Source organism: Mus musculus, chromosome 10 (genome assembly GCF_000001635.26).
Source record: "Mus musculus strain C57BL/6J chromosome 10, GRCm38.p6 C57BL/6J".
Classification (NCBI taxonomy): Eukaryota; Metazoa; Chordata; class Mammalia; order Rodentia; family Muridae; genus Mus; species Mus musculus.
Window position 1 is genome coordinate 115411509 of NC_000076.6, and position 21502 is coordinate 115433010.

Sequence of the window (21502 nt, forward strand, 5' to 3'; positions counted from 1 at the left end):
GGATGCTTTTAAAATTTACTTTGCATTGGTTTTAGTTTTTGTTGGTCACAGATTAACTTGCAAACGAGTGTTACTTGTGAAATTGCTTTGCTCTCCTTGTCACTTTGGTTTTGTGGCATTGGTATAATATTCTAGTGATACCACAATTGTCCTGTGAGCAGTCATGTATGGTTGCATAAAATGATATAAAATACTTACTTTTCTGTCACAGCCAAACAAAATGATGAGACTGGATAATTCTCCAATATCAAGTCCAAGGAAGCATTCAGCAGAATTAATTGCTATGGAAAAAAGACGATTACAAAAGCTAGAATATGAATATGCCTTGAAAATTCAAAAGTTAAAAGAAGCCCGAGCCCTCAAAGCAAAGGAACAACAAAACCTCGTTCCCGTAGTGGAAGAGGAACCTGAGTTTTCTGTACCTCAACCCTCGCTTCATGATCTGACACAGGATAAATTAACCTTGGACACAGAAGAAAATGATGTTGATGATGAAGTTTTGTCAGGTGCAAGCAGAGAACGAAGAAGATCCTTCCTAGAGTCCAATTCTTTCACTAAACCCAACCTTAAGCACACTGACACACCTAACAAAGAGTGTATAAACAAACTTAGTAAGAGTACTGTAGAAAAACCAGAACTTTTTCTAGGGTTAAAAATAGGTGAACTACAAAAATTATATTCAAGAGCTGACAGTTTAAAACAGTTGATTTTAAAAACGACCACAGGCACTACAGAAAAAGTTCTGCATGGCCAGGTAAGTGGCCTTTCATATTTTCTGAAACATTTAGAGTTCACTTCATGCCTTCCTTGTCTTTGGAGTTACTGTGATTTTGGTTGTTTTTTTCCAGGAGATTTCTGTGGATGTGGATTTTGTTACAGCACAGAGTAAAACAACAGAAGTGAAGCCATGTCCATTTAGACCTTACCAGAGCCCTCTTCTTGTCTTTAAATCCTACAGGTATTGAAGAGATAGTTAATAGTGTGCATTTCAGAGTTACCCTGGCTCCTAATGCTTTACCTTAAATCTGTCCTAATAAAAGCATTTGAACACAACTGGAAAACCTTTTTATGGAAGACAAAAGTATGTATTGCTGTTCTTCTCAAATCAAATCAGAACGGAGTTTTAGCATGGTCTATGGGTTCAGATACTAGGCTTCTATTAAGTATTTTAGGAATAGAGTCTTGTAAAGATTTTTATTCATTGGTGTGTATATATATATAGTCTTGTAAATATTTTTATTTTTATTTTTTAAACAAATAGCACATTTTATTTTATGTATGTGAGTACACTGTTGCTGTCTTCAGAAATTCCAGAAGAGGGCATCAGATCCCATTGCAGATGGTTGTGAGCCACCCACCATGTGGTTGCTGGGAATTGAACTCAGGACCTCTGGAAGAACAGCCAGTGCTCTTAACCACTGAGCCATCTCTACAGCCCCCAATAAGTATTTTGTAAGATAGAATCTCACTACATAGCTCCAGCTGAACTGCTTTTTAGCCTCAAACTTGAAGTAATCCTTTGCCCTGTGCCTCCAGGTGCTGGTATTATATAGGTTTGTGCTGCCATTCTTGGACAGCGACGATTTTTAATTTGAGGACTTTTCATTTGTCATTGGCCAGCCTCTGTAATGTTAACTTAGACATTCTTAGGTGGCTAATGTCCCACAATATTTTTAGAATGCTAGATGTTGTGGACTGCTAAATGGATATGATTTTATGATAAAAGTTACAAAGCTCTTAGTAGAAGCTGGGTGTGGTGTTTCACACCTTTAACCCCAGCACTTGGGAGGCAGAGGCAGGTAGATCTCTGAGTTTGAGGCCAGCTTGGTCTACAGAGTGAGTTCCAGGACAGCCAGGGCTACACAGAGAAACCCTGTCTGAAGAAGAAGAAGAAGAAGAAAAACAAAGAAAAAAAACAAAACCCCAAAGCTCTTAGTAGATAGAATGGGCTCATAGCCTAGTATTCATGCTGGCTTTGTAATGTAGACAAGAAATACCAGGAAAAAAGATTGTAGAATATAGGATTATATATTTTTCTGTATTATAGTTTTAAAGTTCTTTTTTCGTTTATTTGTACTTGGAATTGAACTTAAGGCCTCATCTGTTCTAGGCAGGTACTTTCCCCCTGAATACTTTGCATGTCTGGTATTTTTTTGTTTTAAATGAGATGGAGCCCCTTCTGTGTCAGCTCAGCTTTCTTTGAACTCAGCCTCTCAAGTACTGAGAAACAGCTGTGTACCACCTCAGTCAGTTTGGACTATGACGGCTCTCATGCTTCCATTGTAAAAGTAGCTTGTTCCTCTACTTACATCAGGGCATTTCCATTCCTTTTACTGTTGATTTGATTAGTAAACAGGTAGAGAACTTTTAACTGAGAAATAAAAATTTAAGAAATGGTCTAGTTTTCTATCCATCTATATATAATGCACTTATTATATCCATTCTTTTTCTAGATTTAGTCCTTACTACCGAACCAAGGAAAAGCTCCCTCTAAGCTCAGTATCTTACAGTAACATGGTTGAGCCGGATCAGTGTTTCTGCCGCTTTGACTTAACAGGAACATGTAATGATGATGACTGTCAGTGGTGAGTAGTTTTTATTTGGAAGAAATCTCTAGAAAAGGTCATGTTTTCTTTTTTTTTTTTGATAAGCACACGGTTGTCTTTTGTACTCTTGTTTTATTTTAGGCAGCATGTACAAGACTATACACTTAGCAGGAAACGGTTGTTCCAGGACATTCTCTCATACAATCTGTCTTTGATTGGCTGTTCAGAGATGAGCACTGATGAGGAAATTGCTTCTGCAGCAGGTTGGTGAAGAGTTCTTATTGAACGTAGGGACTTCAAAAAGATCATGCACAGCTTATATTTTAAACAGCTCATAATTTAATACATTCACCTATGGCACTCTCTAGATCTGCCTTATTGAACACAGTAGTCACTAACCACATATTGGCCTTTAAAGGTAAGTTTAAATGAAGGCACACTTCATTTACTAGTCACACTTTCAAGTACTTGGTTGTTAGTGGTAAGTGCTGGCCAGTAGCTATGACAACAGAGATTTAACACATTACTGTTACAGAAACTTTTTTTGTTATCTAATTGGTTCAGCTTAGAAGAAAAAAATATAGCATTTATGTGGCATTTTACTGTTGATTCTAGCATAGCCCCTTGTTTTCCTTAGCTGTTTTCAAAAGCTTAGGACTAAAAGTTAGTATGGGTTTAGCTTCTAAGTCCTGTACTGAAGTAAAAAATACTTTATAAAATTTGATGTAGAAATCATGGATTACTAGCAAACACTTGTGCACTGGTTTTATTGAATTTTCCCACAGAGTTTGGTTCCAAATAATAAGTCTTTTGGACTAAAGGAATTAATATTTGCTTGTTTTTTATTTAAAAAAAAATCACTATCCAGAGTGATTGTAAAGTCACTGAAGTTACTTTGTCATTCCTCATTTGGACTTCTACTTTTATCTAATAATGTAGTTCATTTTAGTTCCTGAACTGCCAATCCCAGTTTATATTGTGGTATGGTGGGAAGGATTTGCCAGAGTAATTAAGCTACCCATAGGCTTTCCTCTTTTATAGGTCATAGATATATGTAAGGCGCTGAATGGTGCACATTCAGTGCCTTACATAGTTTAAGTTACTCTTTGCTTTGTAATCTTTAATTAGTACAGTTATTACAGCCACATTTTATAATGAATATAGTATCCTTATTTTATTTTCAGAAAAATATGTTGAAAAACTTTTTGGAGTAAACAAAGACCGGATGTCAATGGACCAGATGGCTGTTCTCCTTGTCAGCAATGTTAATGAAAGTAAAGGCCATAGTAAGTATGTATGTGTGTGTAGATGTGCATATGTGTGCATGTATGTGTGTGTGTGCATGTGTGTGTGTGTGCATATGTGTGCATGTATGTGTGTGTATGTGTGTGTATGTGTGCATGTGTGTTTCTCATTTCTGTATGGTTGTAGACAGTCTGACATTATGTTCTTAAAGTGAATGCTGTCATTTACTATCATGATCAAATAGCTGTAGTTCTTTTAAAGTCTTTAAAACAATAAAAAAATACTAGTTACATAAATTAACAATCTTCTATCTCTATTAGCACCTCCATTTACAACTTACAAAGATAAAAGAAAATGGAAGCCAAAGTTTTGTAGAAAGCCTGTATCAGAGAATAGCTGCAGTAGTGATGATGAGCAGTCTACAGGACCAATTAAGTACGGTAAGTCCCGCCATTTGAGATCCAAAGTCACTACGTGGTGTTCTCTTTGTCAGAATGCTGACAGTTTTAGCCTAGCTTATACATGTGTTTGCTTAAACTTGTATCATTGGTATTTTCCACTGTTTTAAATGTGATGCCCTTCAGTTGATCCTGACACTGCAGGATGTTTTCATTCCTGCTCTTTGCCCAGTACCTGGGATGAACACTCTTGAACAAACATGATGTCTCATGTATTTGCAAACATGCTGTAGTGGGGTGAGCATAGCCCCAGGTGAATATCACTGCTTTGCCTGTGTCCTTGAAAGCACACGCTAATAATAATGATAATAATAATATTATTTTGCTTTATTTTGGAATCTATTTTCTGACATGCAGTAAACGTGTGTATATGTGTGTGTGTGTATTTTGAGTACATCTTTCATTCTTATTTCTAGTTTTCATAATTTGTGGCTTAATAATGATGTCCAGGTACACTCATGTGCTTATTTATATTTGTGTAACAGTTCTGTAGTTGAGATGTAGAAGAAATATTTTGTAATTTTAACTTAATAAATGGTTTTCCTTCCCTTCTCCTCCTCCCGCAGGACAAAGTCTCATGTAGCCAAGGCTGGCCTTGAACTCCTGATCCTCCTGCCTCTACTTCTGGAGTGTTGAGTTTATAGATGCGGGCCATCATGTCTGCATTTTAACTTCTAGTTTAATTTTTAAATTATACTTCACAGTTGAGTTATCAGTGTTGTCACTTAAACTTAATTAACATACTTAGTCTGCTTTACCAACAGACCGTACTTGTAGTTTGTCAGCTGAGTCCTATTTATTCTTATTTTCCTGATGCTTGAAGTATTTTACTCTTCTAGAAGTGTCTAGGTTTGGATTATCTGACAGTTCACTTTAGAGCTGAAAATCATCTGATACCTATGACGAGAGCCTTTGGGATGAGGACAAAGTGTTTTCCTTGAGTGGTTGAAGCTCTAAAGCTAACTGTACTTGTTCTTGCAGCCTTCCGACCAGAGAAGCAAATAAATGTCCCAGCTCTGGACACCGTTGTCACTCCAGACGATGTTAGATATTTTACCAGTGAAACTGATGACATTGCTAACTTAGAAGCAAGTGTACTGGAAAATCCATCCCATGTACAACTTTGGCTCAAGCTTGCGTACAAGTACTTGAATCAAAATGAGGGGTAGGTCAGCTTCCAATTGTTCTGAAATATTTATATCTTTAGTCTTCACCAATGGCCATCAGGTTTTTATCTTCATTCTTTATTTTACTTCACCGATGGTCATCAGGTTTCCTTATTATTATCAATGGGGTCTTTTGTTTTTGAGGCACGGTCTCACTGTAACTAAGGCTAGCCTGAAACTCACTTGGTGGCCCATGTACTCAGTCATGTTTCAGACTCCCCAGTGCTGACATTGCATGTGTGCGCTGCCACGCCTGCTTCAGTACTTTATTCTGTAGAAACAGGGTCTCATGTAATGTTGATTGCTCTGAAACCTGCTGTCTGTGTCTTTGAGGATGCCCTTGAATGGGCCCTCCTCTTTTTACTTCCCAGGTACTGAAATTAGAGGTAGATTGTTTCATATCTGGTTTTGAGTCCTTAGTTTGCTTTGTGACAAAACCAAAAATATTCTATTATTGTTCTAAATCTAGTAAAAAGTTTTAAGAGTAGAACTTCATCTTATGTTCGTGGCTCAGTGGGTAACAGGTTTAAATTATACTGAAGTTGCTGCATATGGATTGCATCTTTAGTCCTAGCAGTTGGATTTCTGTGAGTTTGAGGCCAGTCTCATCTATATGGCGAGTTCTAGGCCAGCCAAGGCTACATATAGACCCTGTCTTAAAAACCAAAAAGGGGGTGGAAATCTGTTAGTAAAATTATGAGAATGGAACATGTTAAATTTTAGGTTCATTTGCAATGGAGATTTAAGTTTATTTAGCTATTTTTAAATTCTGATGGAATTGGTCTTTTTTCCGTGTGTGGTTATATTCATGTTAAGTAATACATTTCACAGTTAGTAGTTATTGTTACAAATTTCATACTCTTAACTTCTGCTTTTTAATAGTAGAGAGAAAGTCAGGAATAATCTTTACAATGTAATTTTAAAGTATAATAGTTTCTTTTATTAAATAGCAGTCTACTGGGAAAGACCTAACTTAAAACTTAGTATAAAACCTATTAAATAAGGCAGCAGCAGAGTGCTGATAAACTACACATACCTGAAAAGGGTCTTATTTAACTTGCCTTATGTCTTTTCCATGAGAATGGGTTAAGTTACAGTCTGAATGTCTGACTCATTGAGTAAAGGACAAAAGAAGTGTACATTACTCTATGAGTAGGCTCATGGAAGAATTATCTTCTTTAAGAGATAGCGAGCCATTGAGCTGAAAAGAAGTATTCTATTGAAAGCTTTGATATTTTGTGCTGGCAGTACCTGGCCTTGAGAGAGAGTTGTTTAACTTTCCTGTTTTCAAACGGTATAAATCATAAAAGGTATTGCTGAGTATGTACGTAGAACACATTTGAAGTTGATAGTTCAAGTGCTTTTATTATACTATGTTTTTATCTGTGGTAAATGCTCACAGAATGTCTACTTAAAAAGAAATTATTTAGTCTACAGGAGATCGGGACCTTTGGGCTTTGACAGACATGATTTGAAATCCCAATTTATTACTTTGTATCGTAGTGATTTTGGCTTCTTGTAGGTTCTAGTAGAAAGTAGATTCTTAGTTTGGTTCATTTGATTAGCTCTGCGGAGATGTTAAGTGTTTCAGTAGTTTACACTGCTGGTGATTGAACCTGGTGCCATGTGCCTGCTCAGCACGTGCTGTTCACTGAGCTGCAGCCCGAGCTGCTCAGCATCTTACAATGAACGCTTTGTCCTGTCTTTGAAACATACAGGCTGTGTTCAGAATCTTTGGACTCTGCTTTAAATGTACTGGCTCGAGCTCTGGAAAACAATAAAGACAATCCAGAAATTTGGTGCCATTACCTCAGATTGTTCTCAAAAAGAGGGACCAAGGAGGAGGTGCAGGAAATGTGTGAAACAGCTGTTGAGTATGCTCCTGACTATCAAAGCTTTTGGACTGTAAGTAGAAAAGACATCAGCCATGTGGTTGATGTATGCTATGGTCATAATTCCTTGGGGCGTCTTAATTACTGGTAGACAGCTTAATAGATTATATAGTTTATCAGCATGTAGATAATTTATCATGATTTTCCTCAGCTTTATCTCAGATTTATCATTTACTTACTTTCTGAAACTCAAACATTGGGGTAACACATTACCTCTTAATAAATGAGTTGATTACTTATAACTTGTTCGTTTTGAGCTGAGGTACTGAGAAGCCTGGGATAGCAAAGACTGTCCAAATCCAACAGTGTCTAGAGTTGATGCTGTTGATTATTGCAGGCTTTTCCTCAGAAAGGAATACTCAAAAGTTGTAGCATTTTTCCTTAAAATTGTTTGTTCTTTAGGGTGTCATATATTTCTAATACAGATGCTCTTTTATTTCATGTATGGGTGTTTTGCCTGAGTGTATGTCTGTGCACCACTTGTATGCCTGGTGGATGCCAGAAACTGTGGTAAACTCTGGGACTGGATTACAGCCATTGTGAGCTGCTGTGTGGGTGATGGGAATTCAACTCAGGACTTCTACCTGCTGAGCTATTTCTCCAGCCCACAGATACTATTCTTTAAAGAGTCGAATTCCCAATCAACACAGATTGTGTATGATCATAAATGCAAGCTTTGTATATCTATTATCTTGTTCACCATGTATTGATTCAGAAGTGAAGTGCAATTGCTCTCAGTGATGATTGGGAGAATACATTTTATTTTAGTTCATCCGATTTTATATACTAATCTGTGACAGAAGGCAGATCTGGATATTATACTGGAAAGTAGGTATATATATTTTTATAGTTACTCTTTGCATGAATTGTACATCTGTTGAGACAATATCTTAGTTGAATGAGTTTATATTTTTTTCCTATAAAGCAGATTAATGACGTGAAACTGTTTCCATCAGTTTTTGCACCTAGAAAGCACCTTTGAAGAAAAGGATTATGTGTGTGAGAGGATGGTGGAGTTTCTGATGGGAGCGGCCAAGCGGGAAATATCAGATATTCTGTCCTTTCAGCTTTTAGAGGCTCTTTTGTTTAGAGTTCAGCTACATATATTTACTGGGAGATGCCAAAGTGCACTTGCAGTTTTACAGGTAAACATTTTTATAGTATTTAATCTCATCTTAGGGTCTCAGACATGGGTAGCATGAATAGTGAGGCTTCGGATTTGAACTCTTGTCACTAACTAAGTAAGTTGTGGTGACATTTAACTTTTGTTCCCTTTTGTTACTATGAGTTTTTATAGGGTTTGCTTGGAAAGATTGTGTTAGTCACTGTCCAGCTAAGTCTTGACCTATGATCTAAAAGGATCAGACCACAAAGAAAATCATCTGTATTTATGTGGGCTTGGGGACTGTGAGTTTTCACAGCCTGCCTGCCTGTCTGCCTTCCTTTCTTTCTTTGTCTTTAACTTATCGGATTTTAAGTGTAAGGAATCTTAATACTTTTCAACTCGTCTCATTATTATATCATAAACTTTAAGATAGTAAAATCTGTGCTCAGCTCAGGATTTGTCATTGAAAAATTTGGTGACGATAGAAATTTTCACTTATAAGCCAGGTGGTGATGTGCATTAGTGTGTCCCAACACTAATGTCAGCACTTGGGAGGCAGAGGCTAAGGCTAAGGCTAGATGGAGAAACTCTGTCTTGAAAAAAGTTTTTTCACTTATGTATTTAAGAATCATCGAAAACATCTTCATTCTTTAGATTTGAGTCTTATTGTGGATGGAAATTACTCTTTAAAAACACTTCTAAATATTTTCGTTTTCTCTAGAATGCATTAAAATTGGCTAATGATGCAATAGTAGCTGAGTACCTTAAGACAGATGATCGGTGTCTGGCATGGCTGGCCTACATACATCTTATTGAATTCAATAGTCTCCCTTCAAAACTTTATGATCCATCTAATGCTAATCCTTCAAGAATTGTTAACACAGAACCGTTTGTAATGCCATGGCAAGCAGCTCAAGATGTCAAGACCAATCCTGACTTATTGTTAGCAGTGTTTGAAGGTAAGTGATGTTTATAAATTATAATATCAAGCATTACAAGTCACAAAACCGTTGTTCTGAACATCAGTTCATTTATTTATTATCATTCTTTATAAAATGGGATAGCTTATGCTGTAATTGCACTTCATTATCTAAGTATTTTTACTATTACTATATTATTTGTCATTAGATATATGAACTGAAAATCTACACTGTGGCTTTTTTTAATTATGGCAAAGGATGCAAGATTAAGGTATTGTTATTAAGTGCATGTGCATCTGATTGCACACACTTACTGATAACATAATCAGGTTAGAGGAGTTGATTGAATTGTAGAACTAAGTTTGCTTGTTTTTTATTTTGTTCTGACAGTCTTTTAAGGATGTGTTTTGATTTTTTTAATGTAGTTAATATTTTATCCAAAGTTAATTTTATGACTATTATATGTTAAACATATATCTGCCATTGAACATGCAATTGAGTTTAAAACCTGTTCCTCCCTAAAATAAGTATATAATCCTGTCAGAAGATCTATGCACTTGACATAATTATGAAGTATATAAGACCATATATATAGTGTATTAGTATGTAGTGTAAATTGTGTGCTACAGAAGTAAGAATTTGGCATTTGTAGAATTATTTGGTACAAATCCTAGACTCAAGATGGGGCGATTACTGTAGGTTTTCATGTTCAAGAAAGGTGTCTGAGAGTCGGAGCTGAGCTTTGAAGCAGGACCACAATATGTCCAAGGGTCCCTCTCAAAGACTCTGAGAGCTCTGCTTGCTTCTCTGTATTTCCTAAGGGCTGGGGATGAATCTCTATAATTTACTAAGTATTTAGTAAATCCTTTTGAATGTCCCAGTGAGGAAAGGGAAGAAAGGTCACTCCTGTTAGAGGAGCTTAGGGAAAGATAAGACAAGCTAAGGAGAGCTTGTGTAGTGAATTCAAAGAAGAACTTGAGGGAGAGTCCTTATAAAAATTCTGTTAGACAATGGAAAGAATTTGCTTGATTAATGGAATGATGGTAGATTTTAAGATCCTTTAAAGACTTGATTGATATAAGAGAGTCTTTAAGGAGAAAGTGGATGAATTTTTACTTTATATAGGGAAACAAATATGGCTTCTGTGACGGGTGTATAAGAAAAGGGAGGAGGCAGGCAGGTCAGAAAGGAAGGAAGGAAGGAAGGAAGGAGGAGGAGAAGAAAGGAGAGGAGAAGAAAAGAGAAAAGAACTAACACAGGCAGGCCATTGAAGGCTCTGGTCCAAGCCCGGTGGTGTAGTGCATCTCCAGGACCCCATGACGGGAGGAAAGACTGGATTCCTGCTAGCATTCTGAGTGCTGTGGAGTGTTTGCGGTCTGCAGAGTGACATTACCATTTCAAAAGAAGGTGGAAAACCAACTGGAGGACCAATGTTATGTTTTCAGGGGTGGGGTGGGGGGTGTGGAGGGCTAGGTTTTTTTTTTTTTTTTTTTCTTCAAGGGAAAAATCTAGGTGAGATATCAAAGAAAGACTTCTTTTAAGTGATCAGAGAAAGATTTAAAGATAATTTTGTGGTTCTATTTTTGGGATGAGTTTAAGGAATTTAAGGTAATTGCTGATGCTAATTTAAGTAAAAATATGGCTTATTGTGTGGGATCTCCTGTGAGATGGTTCTACTTGGAACAGGAATATAAGGTAATATAGAAGTGTAGGAGTGTGGTGATACCTGAAGTCAGGGTAAATGGCAGGTAAGTGAGGACAAAAAGGATGAGTAAGGGTGTCTTAGAGTTGGTAATGTAAGGATCCAAACATCGCTGAAGGAGGACCCCAGACTCAGTTAGCATGCAGAAACAACCAGCATGCGGGGTCAACCATTCTCTTAAAATGGTGACCCCAGACAAAGGCATACAGGTCTTCCTATAGGGAACTGAGGGGGGGTGGGGGGGGTGGGGGGTGGGGAGAAGACGACTCTCTGGAAGGTTTGGGTAATCTAAAATTTCATTGTGGGTGCTAGGGGGTTCCAGGTGGTCAGTGGTCTGCATTCCTATGTCATGAATGTCTAGCTATAGGATGAGATAGGGCTGCCCAGCACAGACGGCCCATCCTGAGATATGCCCATTTTTGTGGTTATCCGCAGGCTGTTATTTGGGGGAGAGGGTTTTATGATCTTGTTCTGGATTTTATGGTCTGTTCCTGGAGCTGGTGTCTTATGACTTGGCTTCTGGGACTTATGGTCTGTTCATGAAGTTGGTACCTTATGGCCTTTTTTGAAACCAGGCTTGGTCCTTAAATGGAGACAAATGGGGTTTCTGTTGCCTTTTCAGTATAACAGAGTGAAATGATTGATTGTATGTTTTGTGGTAGATGCGGTGAAAGCTTGTACAGATGAGACCCTTACCAGTGGAGAAAGAATAGAGGTCTGCCTTCCACTTTACACAAACATGATCGCTCTACACCAACTCCTAGAGAGGTAAAGCTTAATGAACAAACAGCTCTGTTAAAATTCATCCTCACAGAGTCTTAGCCGTCTTCTTCTTCCTAAGGTATGAGGAGGCAGTGGAGCTTTGCACAAGCTTGTTGGAGTCGTGTCCCACAAACTGCCAGTTATTGGAAACCCTTGCAGCTTTGTATTTGAAAACAGATCGATATGACAAAGCCCGAAGGGTTTGGCTTACTGCATTTGAAAATAACCCTCAGAATGCGGAAATTTTTTATCATCTCTGCAAATTTTTCATCTTGCAGGTAAAAAAACCAAAAGAACCCAAAAAACTCCTGCTTCTTAAACACAGTGTGTTTTGTATTCCGTCACCAGTGACTTCTCCCGATAGCATAGCCTTCTTCTTGGTCCTTCTTTCCTAGGTTAGGCTAGATTGTCCTACTCTTCCTGCAGGGTTACCATTGCATTTCTTACAGGGCTTTGTCTCTAAGAACGCCTCAAGAGCACAAACCATGTTATTCATGATTACACTAAAGTATCCACGGTAGTGGCAAATGTGATAGCTGCTTATGATGTTGGTGGGGGCTGGAGAGATGGCTCAGCGGTTAAGAGCATTGACTGCTCTTACAGAGGTCCTGAGTTCAATTCCTAGCAACCACATGGTGACTCACAACCATCTGTAATGGGATCTGATGCCCTCTCCTGGTGTGTCTGAAGATAGTGACAGTATACTCATATACATAAAATAAATAAATGAAAATCTTAAAAAAACTTAGTGGGTGATTTTGAGCCTTTGATAATACTAGATACATTGTTTAATGGTTAGTTGAATTTAATCCAGAGGTGTTTCAAATTCATTTTTGTTGTGATAAAAACCCCAACAAAAAGCAAATTAGGGGAACCAAGGATTTATTTAAACTCACAGTTCTAGGTTAGTGTCCGCTTCTTGCAGCACCAGGAGCATGAAGCAGCTGGTCACCCTCATCTCCAGAGCAGAAAGTCACGCCTGCGCTCTGAGCATGCATGCTTGTCCGTGCCCACTTGCTGGCCACTTATATAGCTTATATAGACCAGGGTCCTCAGCCGTGGGAATGGTGCCTTTCATATCAAATAACAATTAGCATAGTCCTCACAGGTGATTATGGAACCAGTTGGCACAAGAAGGGAGGATGAAGTTTACTCATTGTGTTCCCATCTGACCAAGAAAAATAATCTCATCATGTCTGTTAAAAGGCTTTCAAAGGTACAGGCCTGACTCGTGTTAATCCTTCGTTTCCTAGGACGGAGGTGATAAGCTTCTTCCAGTTCTGAGGCAGTTCGTTGGATCCTTCTTTAAACCTGGCTTTGAGAAGTACAGTAATGTGGATTTATTTCGGTAAGTTGTGGAAATTTGGTCTATAGAGGAATGAGAAAGAGTTTAGGCCCGTGGAAGGATAGTTTTTATTGTTGACTGATTACATTTCAGACCGCTTATGTAGCACTTGAATACTTACCTACTCTTGACCACTGAGTCGTCTTGTCAGTCTCCTAAAAGAATTCTTATAGAAAATACTGATAAGTGAAGATAAAATCTTAGTTTCGTGATAGCAAGTCAAAGTATATGTGTAGATTATATTTCTACCTAGCTGCTACCTTCCCTCTTTCTTCTTAGTCTATCTTTTAATAGAAACATGGACTTTGTGGTATAGGTGTTTTGCCTGCACGTCTGTCTGTGTATCATGTTGTGTGCCTGTGCCCAAGGAGGCCAGAAAGGGAGCTTTAGATGCTCTCGAGCTGGAATTACAGGTGGTTGTGATTTGCTAAAGAGACTAACATAATCCATAACCATGGACATTGACAATTGAACCCAGGCCTTTTGGGAGAAAAGCCAGTGTTTTAAAACCTGAATTCTCTGTCCAGCTATCTCCTAGTAAGTCAGATTCAAAAAAAGGTCTAGCTACCTCAGGTTTTGTTTTGTTTTGTTTTGTTTTGTTTGTTTGTTTTTGTAAATTAGGACCTTTATAGCTTGTCAATTAATTGTCCTAATTAGTAGTGCCTTTAAAAATTGTTAAAATATGTACATTAATATTTTAAAGATAGTTACAAGCAAAATGCCAATGAACAGACAAGAAACAGAAAAAAGTTAGAAGTTGATCCTCTCCTACACACATTTTTTTTTTCTGTCTTTAAAATTAAATTGGTTTGTTTTCAAACTTTGGCAAAAGACTAATTCAAGGCAAACAAAGCCCTGACAGCCCTTGTGCTCGGGTTTTCCCTTGGGCATGGAGATAATTGGTTTAGCTTACAGGGGGATGATGCCAGATTTTGCCCTGGTAACTAATCAGAGGTCTTTAGATCTTGATGCTAGCTTAATTGAGCAGAATAAAAAACACTACCAATAAAACATTGGAACTAGATTGCCTCTAAATTACCTTATTGTTTTTTTACTGACATCTTGTTTTATTAAATTCTTTCGTGAAATAATCATATATCACCAAGAATTAGAAAAAGACACTTAGTTTATTTAGATAGCACTAATGTTCTTGTCTGTACAAGGATTAATTTAAGAAGCCTTTAGCCATGGTGGCACCCACCTGTGGTCCAAGCACCTGAGAGACTGAGGTAGAAAGGTGTGCATTTAAGACCAACCTGGACTATACTGTGAGAAGACAAAATGTCTTTTGAGTTGAATGTTGAGAGAGTACCAGGAAGTGAGGTGATTTTGGCTATTGTTATGTTTATGTGTATACACCGTAAGTATGTATACAATTTTGAGTGTATATAATAACTAGTTTATTAGTAGAAATCAGTGCTCACAATGTATTCAAGATACAATTGTAAGGCAGAAATTATAAAGCAAAACATACTTATCTAGAAATGGATTTGATCAACTCTTCATAGAATTTAGTATAAAGATGATAAGCAGTAAGAACTATTTCATTTGTTTCAAATGAATTTAGAAAGTTACCTTGTTTCCATTCACTTTCAGGAAGTTGCCCTAGAGATAATACAGTTTTATGTATGTTAGATTTGAAGTCATTTCAGTTTCAGTGGCGGATTCTAAAGTCTTTAGAAATCAACTGGAACTCAAAGTAATAGAGCCAGCTGTGATAGTGTACGATGCTAACCCAACTTCTCCATGTTTGCTGCCTTCCTGGGCTAACCCTTTAAAAGTTTTCCCTTTACAGTCCTTTTAAAACCCAATGTAAGTGATTATACTAGATTGTCATTTCAAGGTTAGGTGAATCTCAGACTCTGCTATTACACATAAAGGCATTCAGATACAATGAAGGGAAAGCTGAAGGAGTGAACATTAAAGAGGCTCATTATTCAGGTTTCTAAGAACCTTTAGTACTTTTTTTTTTTCTCTGAAATGGGGTGATATAATTCAGAGCATTTGCTGCTTTGAGAATGGCTCTTTTTCTGAGAAATGGTTGTAGTCAGCATTTTATTTTATTATTATGAATTAAACTTCTGTGTGCATGTGAGTGGAGATTCAGTTAACAGATTTTGTTGAAATTTCAGATGCTTTGTAATCTCATTTGGCCTTTTTATTTCTAATAAGCTTCAATTAGATGATTTGTTTCATTTGGGAATTACAAGTTTATTTGGGGATAGTTAATTCATATTGGTATAAAAGTAAAATTTGAGCAGGTATGATTTTTGAAAAATTTATTCTTTTGTAGAAATATTTCAATCAGGTTGAAACTCATGATTATTAATGTCTGCATGAGTACCTGGGCATAATTTCATACATTGCTGGGATTTTCTCCTTTCAGGTATCTCTTAAATATTCCAGGACCACTCGACATTCCAGCGTGCTTATGCAAAGGGAATTTCGATGATGATGCATTTAACAACCAAGTCCCTTATTTATGGCTGATTTACTGGTGAGACATTCCCCACTGTGGCGAAGACGCTGCATGCTCAGCTTCTCTTGCACTTAGAGTTGATGTACTGAATTATGATGTAATGTGTACTGAATTATGATGTAATGTGTACTGAATTATGATGTAATAAAGAATCAGTGAAGCGGATCCAAAGCGATGCCGAGCCCCGCATCCACTGACAGACAAACGCAAGGAGACTTTACCTAACAAGACTAAACTGGAAGCATTTCTTTTCTTCATTTCTTCAACAGCCTTTGCCATCCTCTACAGTCCAGTATTAAAGAGACAGTGGAAGCGTATGAGGCGGCGTTAGGGGTGGCCATGAGGTCTGATATTGTGCAGAAGATTTGGATGGAGTAAGTGCAGTTCTGTTTAAGGATGGGAGGTTTAGAATAGTCCTGGGGTGGGGATAAGGGGATCGGCTTGTGCTGAGTTACTGGCTTAATTATTCTGAAGCACCATGTCTTTCTTTTGGCAGTTATCTTGTCTTTGCCAATAATAGAGCTGCTGGATCCAGAAACAAAGTCCAAGAATTCAAACTTTTTACTGACCTAGTAAATAGATGTTTGGTTACGGTGCCTGCCCGATACCCCATCCCTTTTAGCAGTGCTGATTACTGGTCCAACTATGAATTCCATAACCGGGTAAGGAGTTAAGGTGTTTGTTTCTTGTTTTGTTTTGTTTGTTTGTTGTAAATGTTTGTATATAACAAAGAAAATTTACCAAAGACGGCAAAGCCACTGTTTTATACCGAGAGCTTTTTCTGGGGCCACTTTACTAACATTCACTGTCCTTGCTGTGATCAGTTCTTCAGAGTCTAGGAGCAGGTGCCTTGTCAGTCTGTAAGAGTTAACCGATCCTGGGGATGGGGGAGGGGCTAAGTGAGGCCCGGGGTGCGTGTGCGTGTGCGTGTGCGTGTGCGTGTGCGTGTGTGTGTGTGTGATCGATCAGCTGTGATGTAAAGTGAATACATGAATTAATGGGAAAAAGAAAGCAACAACCAAACCAATCAGCATATCCTTTGTAGCCACTCTTCTTGCTAAGTTCTGTCAAGCAAATGCAGCCATAGGGCCTCACAGAACTGAAAATAAGGTGCTGTTTACATTTATAATAGTAAAATCTGATTAATGGTGTCCTCACAAAGGGTATTATAATTAGTAAAGCAAACGGGTTTGCTCTTTTTTTTCAGAGTCTGATTTCAGTCAATATAATGTAACACACAAGCGCCTGCTTACTAAAATTCAGTGTAGCCTTAGATGTGTGCTCCCACCCCCCTCTGTAGGATGGTTCTGCTGCTCATCAGGATAACCGATTAATGTGTGATGTGCTTCTGTGCCGTTCTCTATCCCAGGATCTCAAACCATGGACATTAAGTCATTTTCTTACGGGGATTCCATGAGCGAGATGTGGCAAGTACTGTTAGTCCCTGACTTGCCCAGCAGTGTACAGCAAGCAAAGGTAGACTCAGGCCTGAAAACTCGGACTCCTGGCTTCCTGTCAGTGCTTTGTCCATGGCTCATCCCTAGACCGTAGTTTCTACTTTGTATTCGGAAAGTGGCTAGTATAGTTAAATCACACATTATTTAATCACACATTATGATTTATACATTTGTGTCTTAAAGACCTTTTTATTTATTATTATTATTATTAAAATACACAGGTAGCTGGAGTCTGCTTTTTAATTGCATTCATTTTCCCTCCCTCAACCTTCCAGGTCATTTTCTTTTATTTGAGCTGTGTTCCAAAGACTCAGCACTCTAAAACCCTGGAGCGGTTTTGCTCTGCTATGCCAGCAAATTCCCGACTTGCACTGAGGTAAGAAGGTTTCGGGTTCAGCTCAGTAGTATAGGCCCTTCACATGAAATTAAATTTGAAAACTTGATAAATCTGTATGTAGGTCTGCCTTTCCTCCTGGATATATATCACTCTAATCTCAGAATTGTTAAGTGACGTTTAGTTATTCATACGAGGGCAGTGTAAGAAAATGTGGCCATTTCAGAGAACTGCGCGCCATTTGCTGCTCGCATTCGCATTGTAAGCAGTAACCTGCTGTGCATGCTGGAGGAGGGTTAGATTCATGGTTACATGTTTACCATGTATTGGGGTCTCATGGGCTGGTGACATAAAATCAATATATTCTTTTTTTTTTTTTTTTTTTAAGATTTATTTATTTATTATATGTAAGTACACTGTAGCTGTCTTCAGGCACTCCAGAAGAGGGCGTCAGATCTTGTTACAGATGGTTGTGAGCCACCATGTGGTTGCTGGGATTTGAACTCTGGACCTTCGGAAGAGCAGTCGGGTGCTCTTACCCACTGAGCCATCTCACCAGCCCAAATCAATATATTCTTATAAATAACAAAGTAGGCTAACTTTTTGTTATAAAACTCAAAAAAAACAAATAGGTTTGAGATTTAAGCACTGACCTAGCATGTACATCACTCAATTAGAGCAAGACAGTTTCTGAACACTTCTTTAACTGCTCTATCATGGCAATCTTTTATACAGTGCTTTAACCTGTCCGTGCTTGGACATCACTGCACAGGCATTGCACACTGTAGTCATTGCACACTGCAGGCATTGCATACTGCACAGATATTGCACACTGCAGGCATTGCACACTGCAGGCTTTGCACACTGCACAGGCATTGCACACTGTGCAGTCATTTTCCCTATATTGATTACATCTTACCATAGAGCTGTTTTTATAAATTACCTAAGGTGCTTATCAGATATTTTCTTTTGTTTTAAAGAGTATTTTCCATGCTGTGATGCATATGAGATATATGTATTATACATCTGAAATATAGTACAACTGAAAAATAATCAAAAGTCTTAAGTTCTTGAGGAAATTCTATAATTAAATTTCATGACAACTGTGTTAATCCTCAGACGCTAGTGGTGGAAATTTGAATAAAGAAAATTACCTTTGATATGCATGTGAAGTAGAAAATATGATTGCATTGTTTTTCTGTTTATATCTAGTTTCTTTTATGATAAGCATTTTACAGTATAGGTAATTTAATTGTGGTAGGCCGTCCTCCTTTGGTTTGGCGTATTCTTCCTCTGGGTATTCCTGTTACCCTCTGCCCACCAGGAGAGTCAGAGCCCAACACTTACCATTATATTTCCATTTTAGTCCCAGAAATACTCATATGTCTGCTCTAGGAAAGAAAATGTGTTTTAAAGTTACATTGGTGTATTATACCAATCACCATTACCTTAGAAACACTTGGTAGAGGACCAGGTAATGAGATTGCTTTTGTTTCCTACAGGAAAACATGAGCTTTTGGTGGTGTTGAAGATACCTGTAGAATAGTAGTTTAGCACATTGTGATCCCGGAACAATTGTCATAACAGGCATTCTATAAATATCTGCTGAATGTCCTTGTTAGGAGGATTTAATTGGCCAACCTTTGTAGCTTGCTGTACACTCTGTTATAGAGCGCGTTTGGGGTACCATACACTTTGAGTGCTTTGTTCATTTTCCTGAATGTACTTTACAGGCTACTTCAACATGAATGGGAAGAAAGCAATGTTCAGATTCTGAAACTCCAAGCCAAGATGTTTACATATAATATCCCAACATGCCTGGCCACCTGGAAAATGTAATGCAACAATCATGTACATGTTTTATAGCTATGCTTTTATTTGTAAGGGTTGCTCCAGACAGGTAAATCTGAAATAGCATCTTATCTCCCCTCCAATAGACAGACCTAGTATAGAGTTGTTTTGGGTACTTGATGTGGTTTAATACCTAGAGTGAGTAATTGCTCATTAATAGCTGCTTCTGAGGGCTATAATAATAGTAGTAGTAGTAGTAGTAGTAGTAGTAGTAGTATTTTTAATGAGGAAGAACATTTAGATAACAATATTATTAAACAAATAAGTGTGTATAGCACTTTAGGACCATCTTTAAATTGTAGGGTTTTCCCTGTTATAGTCTGGTTTCTTTCCTATTTTAAAGGTGTAGTGCCAGGCCTGGTTTACTAGTTTTGAGTTTGTTTTGTTTTTTTTCCCCCCTCCCATGAATCTTACTCATGTTCACACACTGGTCTGCTTTATTCCTGTAAAGTTGATAAAAATTGTTGAATTTTTCTTTTCACTATAGGTTACACTCCTTGGAAGTTTAGCCTGTTACTTTCAGGAAGTTTTGTATTCAGATTCCCACAATCAGTATTCTGCCAGTGCTGTGTTTCATTTTGTTTGAAGATATATAAATTTTCCCCCTTTTCTATATTCCTTTTTTCCCTTAGAGCCATTGCTGCTGAGATTGCTCTAAAGGGACAAAGAGAGGTAAGTGGTTTGTAATTGGATTATCAGATGGGCTACTTTCTCCTTTTAGCTATTCTGCCCCTTGTGTTGGCCTCTCACTTTAAAAGGATTAGAGATAGAAAGAAGTTAACCTTCCAAAAACTCTATTTGAAATCTCTAAAGCCCAAGAGAGCCATGTTTGACTTGAGTTCTAGTGTATTGTAAAGTTCTGCCTTGAAGCAGTCAGGCTTTTAAATGTGCATCATGTTTCCTGACAGAGTGTGTGTCTGTCTGTCTTATAGGTCCACCGTTTATATCAGAGAGCCTTACAGAAGTTACCTCTTTGTGCATCACTATGGAAAGATGTAATGCTTTTTATCTTTTATTTTATCTTGATGTTTTCCTATAAATTTTCTGCATGTGCCATATCCATTGATGTGGTAAATGCTCAAAACCTCGCTCTCTCTTACTTCTATGCTTCCCTGTCTTTTACAGCAACTCTTGTTTGAAGCATCAGAAGGAGGTAAAACTGATAACCTGAGAAAACTAGTTTCCAAGTGCCAAGAGATTGGAGTCAGCCTAAATGAGCTCTTAAATTTAAACAGTAACAAAACAGAAAGCAAGAATCTCTGAACACTGGGTGCAGTCAGTTCTAAGCCTTTATAATAATTGCCAAAATTATTTGAATGATTCTTCAAGATTAGGCTGATCCCTGGCTAAGGTCTGTGTAAGGCAGACAAGCATTATTGATCATATCAAGTTTCCTACAATATCCTATCCGTAAAACCGGAAGCAATGAACATGAATGACACTCTTGGAATGGATAAATGAACTTCCTGTTTGGCCTGCTTCTGGGCCCTGCCAGATTCTCTAACATCATGTACGTAAGTATAGCTCCTCAAAGCGACTGACGTTTATTTTAATTTTACTTTGTTTTTGGTTTCATTTTTTACTTTCCCTACCTTTATGTTGTGCTATCCTGGTCCACTTGACACTCTCTGATGCCTGAGAGATTCTTGTTTGGGATTTAGTTTCCAGGGCCGTGTTTACAGTAAAATAGCAGGCAGTCCTTTTAGTTCCTCCTCTAAGTCTCTGAGATTCTTCATTTCAGGGTTTTAAACATAAGCAGTCCATCTTAAGGAAAGTGTAACTGCCGCGGCCACAAGTCTGCTAGTTGCACTTGAATGTTCTAGCAGGGTTGTTGACTGCCCTTTCTACGTTCTGGACTCCTTGCTGAGACTGTTTAACTTGAAGATTAAAGAAACTATTGCAAATGCCAGTGCATCAGAACCTAAGAGTGGTCAAATATTATGTGCAATTTTTTTTGTAAAGAAATTTTAATTTATAATAAAGTTTAACAGTTTAAAGAACAGTTAATAGTGGGACTGTTTTGTGTTCACTACTTTGAAGTATTAAGTGGTTGTCGTGCAAAATATTTTTAATATAAGTTTTTAATAATGGTCCTCTTTGTTCACGTCTCGGGTGGGTAAGGGTTGAAGTAGGAGCTAGGGGTTCTTCCCCTGATACCATCGCTTTCTTCTGCAACTCCTTCCCCGGTCAAAACAGCAACAAAACAAATGACTTTAATTGGTGAGCACAGGCCTTCTCTT

General features: G+C 37.8%; 1 protein-coding gene across 8 annotated transcripts in view; it reads left to right on the forward strand.

Annotated features, from left to right (window-relative positions):
* The window catches only part of Zfc3h1 (zinc finger, C3H1-type containing), a 47974-nt gene extending 26710 nt beyond the window's left edge, over nt 1-21264 (forward strand). For 3 of the 8 annotated variants that reach the window (XM_006513538.4, XM_006513539.4, XM_030245040.1), the window contains 20 exons: nt 212-754; nt 849-958; nt 2454-2585; nt 2688-2809; nt 3731-3832; nt 4112-4231; nt 5231-5414; nt 7134-7320; nt 8264-8452; nt 9134-9371; nt 11697-11802; nt 11876-12074; nt 13050-13144; nt 15528-15638; nt 15890-15994; nt 16117-16282; nt 17353-17453; nt 19145-19246; nt 19895-19934; nt 20195-21264. In XM_006513538.4, the coding sequence (XP_006513601.1) occupies nt 212-754; nt 849-958; nt 2454-2585; nt 2688-2809; nt 3731-3832; nt 4112-4231; nt 5231-5414; nt 7134-7320; nt 8264-8452; nt 9134-9371; nt 11697-11802; nt 11876-12074; nt 13050-13144; nt 15528-15638; nt 15890-15994; nt 16117-16282; nt 17353-17453; nt 19145-19246; nt 19895-19934; nt 20195-20401 (3159 nt within the window). In that variant the 3' untranslated portion in view covers nt 20402-21264. Of the gene's footprint in view, nt 1-211; nt 755-848; nt 1082-2453; nt 2586-2687; nt 2810-3730; nt 3833-4111; nt 4232-5230; nt 5415-7133; nt 7321-8263; nt 8453-9133; nt 9372-11696; nt 11803-11875; nt 12075-13049; nt 13145-15527; nt 15639-15889; nt 15995-16116; nt 16283-17352; nt 17454-19144; nt 19247-19894; nt 19935-20194 lie in introns of those variants that run through there. The other 5 variants (XM_006513540.4, XM_017313907.2, XR_003948675.1 and 2 more) reach the window with 3 other exon arrangements.
* Nucleotides 21265-21502: the final 238 nt, after the last annotated feature.